The 7140-nt window shown below is 40.9% G+C and overlaps 1 protein-coding gene across 1 annotated transcript; it reads right to left on the minus strand.

Moving 5' to 3' along the window:
* Positions 1-1348: 1348 nt before the first annotated feature.
* Positions 1349-6218, minus strand: LOC140877839 (uncharacterized). Its single transcript, XM_073281425.1, has 8 exons — positions 6016-6218; positions 5904-5961; positions 5630-5734; positions 5375-5573; positions 4502-5145; positions 3842-4033; positions 3608-3721; positions 1349-1459 (listed from the first exon to the last, which is right to left on the minus strand). Exons 1-8 carry the CDS (start codon positions 6216-6218, stop codon positions 1349-1351), a joined length of 1626 nt encoding a protein of 541 aa, XP_073137526.1.
* Positions 6219-7140: the final 922 nt, after the last annotated feature.

The following is a 7140-nucleotide window of genomic DNA, read 5'->3' on the forward strand; positions in this document are numbered from 1 at the left end:
TCCTAGTGATAGCAAAACCAGGGGCTGAGTCTCCCCAATCCTGACTCGAATCCAAAACAGGACACTTGGTTCATATGAAAACAGGCAATGTCCGCCTCGAGTCCATGATGAGTTACAAGATCCCTATGAAAACTGTCAGTGGCTCACATCATACTAGATGCAGTCTACCGTAAAAACATGCATGTGCTAAAGCCGTAAAACATATAAAACAAGTAGCACATACTCATGCAACACATATAATATATATCATGCTGGCCATCTCAGCCAATACTTACGTACCTTACTGCTGGCAGTTCTAGCAGTCCCACTTTAGGTTCCAAGCCTATCATCATCTCTACAATACAAATATCCATGCATCATTCATTAAGCTCTAAAAGCCTTAAATAAGCTATTGCATACTTCTAAATATTTTTAGGAAGCAAAAGCTATACCTGCGTCCATCGTCAGCCCACTGATGGCGACTGCCTCCAAAACTAGGCCATAGCTCCGCTACAACATCGGGATCGCTCCGCTACTTCCGGATTCCCAATAGGACGCCTAGAATTTCCTAGATCTAAGTTAGAAGGCTAAGGAATGAGAGAGAAGAGAGGATAGGGGCGAGTTGCAAATGAGCCTCGGAACCTCTATTTATAGACGGCAAACGGAACGCCCGTTCGGGGTTTGTTGCATCCGTTAACAAACGTTGCGTCTGTTCTACCATCGTTGCGTTTGATTGTCCCATCATGGTCGTAAGCAATGACGTCATCTTGATGATGTCACGGATGACATCAGCTGACCAGAACGTTGCGTCCGATCCACAAACGTTGCTTCCGTTCTTGGTCACCATTTAGGCCATTTCCGATCATTCTGATTCCATTTCTGAAGTTCGTTAATCCATTTGAAATCTCCTTAATCATGTTTTTCTAAATCAAAACATGATCAAACGATTAATATACTCATTAATCGCTAATTACGGATACGGGTCACTATAGACCATAAATAGCCTCGAATGTTGCTCTATCAATTGTAAATGATCCTGCCAGGATAACCCAAAATCCATCACTGAAGTCCTTAGCTGATAATTGCATTTTATGCACTTAATTTGCATATGATTTGATTTGGCTTTTGTGATGTATCGAGCGATTTTATGCGTATTTTTTTGTTGTTTTTGTTATATGCAAGGATTGAAAGTTAAGTACCGAGAAGAGGCGAAAGAAGCAATCACAAAGCAGCAATTGTCCAGAACTTATTTCCTACTTTAGAGAGATCCAAATTCGATCTCCACCGTTCAGAATGAAGAATAAGATTTATGAAGCTGCTGTCAAAATTTTAACCCGATCCAACGGTTAGAACTCTGGATATGATTTTTTCAATAATGTTGCGCCCTGGACATGAAGCAAAAAAGTTGCAACGCCTCAAACAGAGCTGCAGCACTGCAGGTACGAAGCACAAGAGCTGAGGCTCTAATTGGAAGCGATGCCTACGCGAAAACAGAACAGAATTTTGGATTTTTGAAAGACTTGACTTGCTAGGCTTCATTCAACGGGCTTCGAGAAAACATAAAATAAGAGAATCAAACGCACAAGAGGAGACACACAACACACACAAAGCCGCACAGATTGGAGAGAATCGAGAGAATAAGAAGCGTCACCCAAACAGCCCAATCACACACAAATGCGCATTCAAGGAGGCTTGGCACACAGATTTGAGATGTGGGAGCGAACGACAAGGGATAATCGAATCACAAGATAGAGAAAATTCATCTGGGGACGGAGAATCAACTTTACTCTGTGATTTTTTTTTTGCCTTGATTTATTATGAGATTTTTGAATATGTCTATGTTTTTAATTATTTCATTATAAACTTATTGGTTGTTTCTAGAGATTGACGGATCTTGATTTGAATTTTATGTTTTAAATATTATTTTGTCTATTATTATTTGTTCTTAAAAATTTATTTGTGTATTCTTGTTTTGATTGCATTTCAATTTACTGGTCATAGATTGAATGTTAAATTTATTTTAAATCTGGCACTCGAAAGAGGAGATTTTGAATAGTATCATAGGAAAACACAACCTAGTAGTTTTATAGAGTTCGGAAGGCCTACAAGTTCCTTTGAGGTCATTGAAGGAGAACCATAGAACTTGATTAAATTATTTTGTTGTTTGATTTCTGATGGGATATCGTAATTGAAATTAGAATAATAAAATTTACTCGGCACTCGAAAGAGGTAGTAAATAACACTTAAGAGTTCTTGGCCTATAAATTAGAATAAGTGATATTATCAACTGATATGATTTACATGAATGAAAATTGAGTAAAACATTGTACCTAGAAACCGTCTCAGATCGTGTACCCCAAGTCGTCCTTGAAATTCTGGTTCATTTAATTTATTTTATTTTATTGCATTTAAAACTTTGATTTTTTAAACAAAGTTAATATTATTTTAATTACAGGTTTCGGTGTGAATATAATTTTTCAATCCTCATGGGAATGATATTCTACTCATCATATATTAACCTTTAACATCGTGCGCTTGCGAGCAAAAAATACGCAACATCAGCATATCTTCCAATGCCCGAATATTCCTCTCGGACTGACCGTCCGTCTCTGGGTGATATGCAGTACTCAAACTGAGAGTAGTAACCAAAGCTCGCTGAAAGCTACCCCAAAACCGTGAGCTAAACCTCGGATCTCTATCACTGACTATGCTCAAAGAAACTCCATGCAATCACACAATCTCCTAGATGTATAACCTTGCCATGCGATCGAAAGTGAACTCGCGGTTATACGAAAGAAAATGAGAAGATTTGAACAACCTGTCCACAATAACCCAAATAGCATCACACTTTCCGGAGGTCATTGACAAGTTGGTGACACAATCCATCGTCACATGTTCTCACTTCCATTCTGGAATCTTCAAACTTTGCATCAGACCACCGGGTCATCGATGCTCAGCCTTGACCTGTTGACAAATAATACATCGAGACAAACTGATAAACACTACACTTCATACCTTTCCACCAAAATATGGTACGTAGATCCTTATACATCTTGGCACTGCCTTGGTGCACTAAGAATCTACTGCGATGAGCCTGAGATCGAATCTTGTATTGCAAGGTTGAATTTTCAGGTACTACTACTCTATCGGGCAAACCACCAGGTCGTCGATGTTCAGTCTTGACCTGCTGACAAACAAGACATTGAGAGACAAACTGATAAACACTACGCTTTATACCTTTCCACCAAAATCTGGTACGTAGATCCTTATACATCTTGGCACTGCTTGGGTGCACGACAAATCTACTGCGATGAGCCTGAGACCGAATCTTGTCTCACAAGGTTGAATCGTCAGGTACTACTACTACTCTATCGGGCAAACACAACAATCGATCTGTCTGAAATTGAAAACCGGATGTATTGTCTTCCCGAGAAAGTCTCGCTAACTTTTGTGCCTTTGAATCAGAAAACTGCACTTCTTGGATATGAGCAAACAAAGATGGCTCAGCTAGCACTGAAAATACTCGGATCCCCTGTTGTCCTTTCCTATGCTGAAACATAAAATCTAAGGAGCAACACTCCTGAACTGTACTAGCCCTTACACTAGTGCGGAGAGCAATAATACTCACCTTCCGGCTAAGTGCGTCTGCCACTGGATTCGCAGTACCTCGATGGTACTTAATCTCACAATCATAGTAATTGAGAAGATCCATCCAATAACATTGTCGCATGTTCAGCTCTGCCTGAGTGAACAAATGCTTCAAACTCTTGTGGTCCAAAAAGATTTCAAACCGCTTACCATACAGATAATGATGCCAAATCTTCAGTGCAAACACGATCGCTGCAAGCTCTAGATCGTGCACTGGGTAATTCCATTTGTGGGTCTTCAACTGTCTAGAAGCATAGGCAATCACATGTCCATTCTGTGTCAGCACACAGCCCAACCCTTGAAGAGATGCATCGGTGAAAACCACATAGCCTCCAAGTCCAGAAGGTAATGCAAGTACAGGCACGGTAGTCAATCGTTTCCTCAACTCGTCAAAGCTCTGTTCACACTACCTTGACCAGACAAAAAAAACATCCTTCCTTTTCATCTGTGTCAGTGGTCTAGCAATCTGTGAGAAATTCTCGATGAATCTCCAACAATATCCTGCTAAACCCAAAAAGCTACGAATCTTTGAAGCTGTCGTAGGATGCGACCAATTCATTATAGCTTCAGTCTTACTCGGTCTATTGATACACCTTCCCGAGAGAGAACATGACCAAGGAATACCACTCGGTCAATCCAAAACTCGCACTTAATGAACTTGGCCTATAATTGTTTCTCACGGAGATTCTGCAGTACTAGTCTCAGGTGCTGCACATGCTCGTCCACGTTACGTGAGTAGACCAAAATTTTTTCAATGAAAACTACAAAAAACTTGTCTAGATAATTGTGGAAGACTCGGTTCATCAAATCCATGAAAACTGCAGGTGCGTTCATCAATACAAAAGGAATGACTAAAAACACGTAATGACCATACTTGGTACGAAACGCTATCTTCAAAATGTTCGCATTTCGAATGCAACTGATGATACCCTAACCTCAAATCAATCTTAGAATACACGAAGGTACCCTGAAGTTGGTCAAACAAATCATCAATTTGTGGTACATGATACTTGTTCTTTACTGTCGCTTGATTCAACTTCCTATAATCGATACAAAGATGCATAGAACAATCCTTCTTCTTGACAAAAAGAACTAGCGCTCCCCAAGGTGAAACGCTCGGTCGGATGTATCCCTTATCCAACAAATCATGCAACTGCTGCTGCAACTCATTCATCTCTGCTAGTGCTAGACGATAAGGTGAACGAGAAATAGGTACCATCCTTGGCACAAGTTCAATCTCGAACTCGGCTTCTCTAACTAAAGGAAACCCTGGAATCTTATCCGGAAAAAATTTTGGGTTCTCGCAAACTACTGGTAACTCCTCTACAGTCTTGCTCACTGTGGATATATCAATCACATAGATAAAGTAGTCTTCCTCACCCGTCTCTAAAGCCTGACAAGCCCTCAGAGCTGAAACCATAGGCATAACTAGTAACACTCTCTCACCATAGAAAAACCAATTATCGCCCTCAACCGGAAAAAAACTGAACAACCTTTTGATAACAATCCACAGTAGCTCTATAAGAGGTTAACACATCGATACCCAAAATACAATCAAAATCCTACACGCTAGAATCATAAGATTCGCTAACAACTCAGAGCTCTCAAACTCTAAAGTACAACCCAAGACTAAATGCTTGGCCAAAGACGAATGGCCAGTCGGAGTAGACACTGACAGTGTCTAGGGATATGTACGTCAATCTATGACGCTTAGCAAAACGTCCTGAAATGAATTAATGCGATGCACCAGTATCTATGAGAACAAAAATAGGAATTCCACACAAAATAAATGTATTTGCGATAACCTCCTCATTCTCTTTCTGAACCTGATCAAAGACTTGGCCTGGAACATTTGGCCTTTGGTTGGTACTCCCAACAGACTGTCCTGATCGCTTCTGCGGAACTAAGGCTTGAGAACTCGAGCCAGATGCTGATCCTCCAACTAACTGTGGACAATTTCTTTTCATGTGACCCATCTAACCACAATGGAAACAAGCTCCACCTGCTCCACGACAATGGTCTGTGGGATGACGCCCTTCACACTTCTCGCACTAACCCTTCTTCTTCGCAAAATGGAACACACCTCCACCAGATCCTGAACCTGATCCTGAAGAAGAAGAATACGCACCAGGTTCCTTGAAAGACTGGGCTTTGGGCCCCAAAGAGTTTCCTGGCTGGAAAGAAGAGAAGTTCCTGTTCCGCTTGATGTCTCTTTTTTCTTGGCAACAATGGTTCACTAATACCTCGTACTATGTCGGATCGTCATTAATGGCTACCTGATCATGAATCTCCAGGTTAAGGCCCTGCAGGAATAGATCATACTTGGATTCTGAGCTAGTGGCAACATACGAGCAATATAGTAGTAGTTCAAAGAACTTCTACAAGTACTCGTCAATGGTCATGTTGCCCTGCTTCAAGTTCATCAGCTCGTTAGCCTTTGACTGTCGGACTGCTGGAGGAAAATACAGTTCTCTAAACATTCTACAGAATTTGGCCCAAGTGACTGTGCCTCGATTAAATACCAAAGCAGCATAAGTGAATCTCCACCATTTGCGAGCACTCCCTTCCAGAAGAAAGTTAACAGCCTGCATCTTCTGCTCATCAGTACAGTGGTATACCTCGAAGAAGTTCTCTATCCTCTCTAACTAGTTATTTGCAACTTCCGGAGTCTCGCCTCCTATCAATGGCTTAGGATCCATCTGCACAAACCTGCAAAAGTTGAAAATGTGTCTGTCATCACTGTGGCGATGATGCCTCCGAGGTTGCTCCCTATCCTCGTCGTCTTCCCAACGACCACCGACACTCTCATGACTCTTATCTCCACGTCCAGCCATCTATAAAGTATCAGAATTAAACCTCAAGACTATTTATCTAGATCCTAAATATTAATGCATGCTCTGATACCAAAAATGTAGTGACCCATCCCAGAATCACTAAGTAACCAAAGTTTTAAGCATGAAATTAACTTAAAATACGATTAATCAAAATTTTAATGCGGAAACTTAACTAATACAACTTGAAAACTACTGGCATAATACAACCAAAATCGAACAAATAAGTGTTATACAACCCAATCGAAAATAATACTACATCCCACAACAAATGAACTTGGTACAGTTCAATCCACCATGTTGCTGCTCAACGACCGCTACCATTTGGTCCGTCCAACCTAAGTCATGCCTAGTGGAATGGGGTGTCCAGAATAAAATCGAGTACGTGAGTAAATAACGTCCATTAAGAACATGTGAGTTTACACATGCTATGAGTGCTAAATGCAAGTGAAAGGTACCGAAAACCTATCAATGTAGACTAATGCTCAGTCAAAGGCGTCATGGTATATAGCACGCTGGGTCGTTGCATCAGGAGGTGGCTCTCATACCATAAACTGTGGACATAACTGGATCCAAAACCATGGCATCCATCCACAAAATATGATGGGGCTAAGAGACCCCTCTACTGGTTATAAGAATGGTAAAGGCTCAACATGATAATGCATACAACATAATATCCGTG

The sequence above is a fragment of the Henckelia pumila genome, chromosome 2, assembly GCF_033568475.1.
Source record: "Henckelia pumila isolate YLH828 chromosome 2, ASM3356847v2, whole genome shotgun sequence".
Classification (NCBI taxonomy): domain Eukaryota; kingdom Viridiplantae; phylum Streptophyta; class Magnoliopsida; order Lamiales; family Gesneriaceae; genus Henckelia; species Henckelia pumila.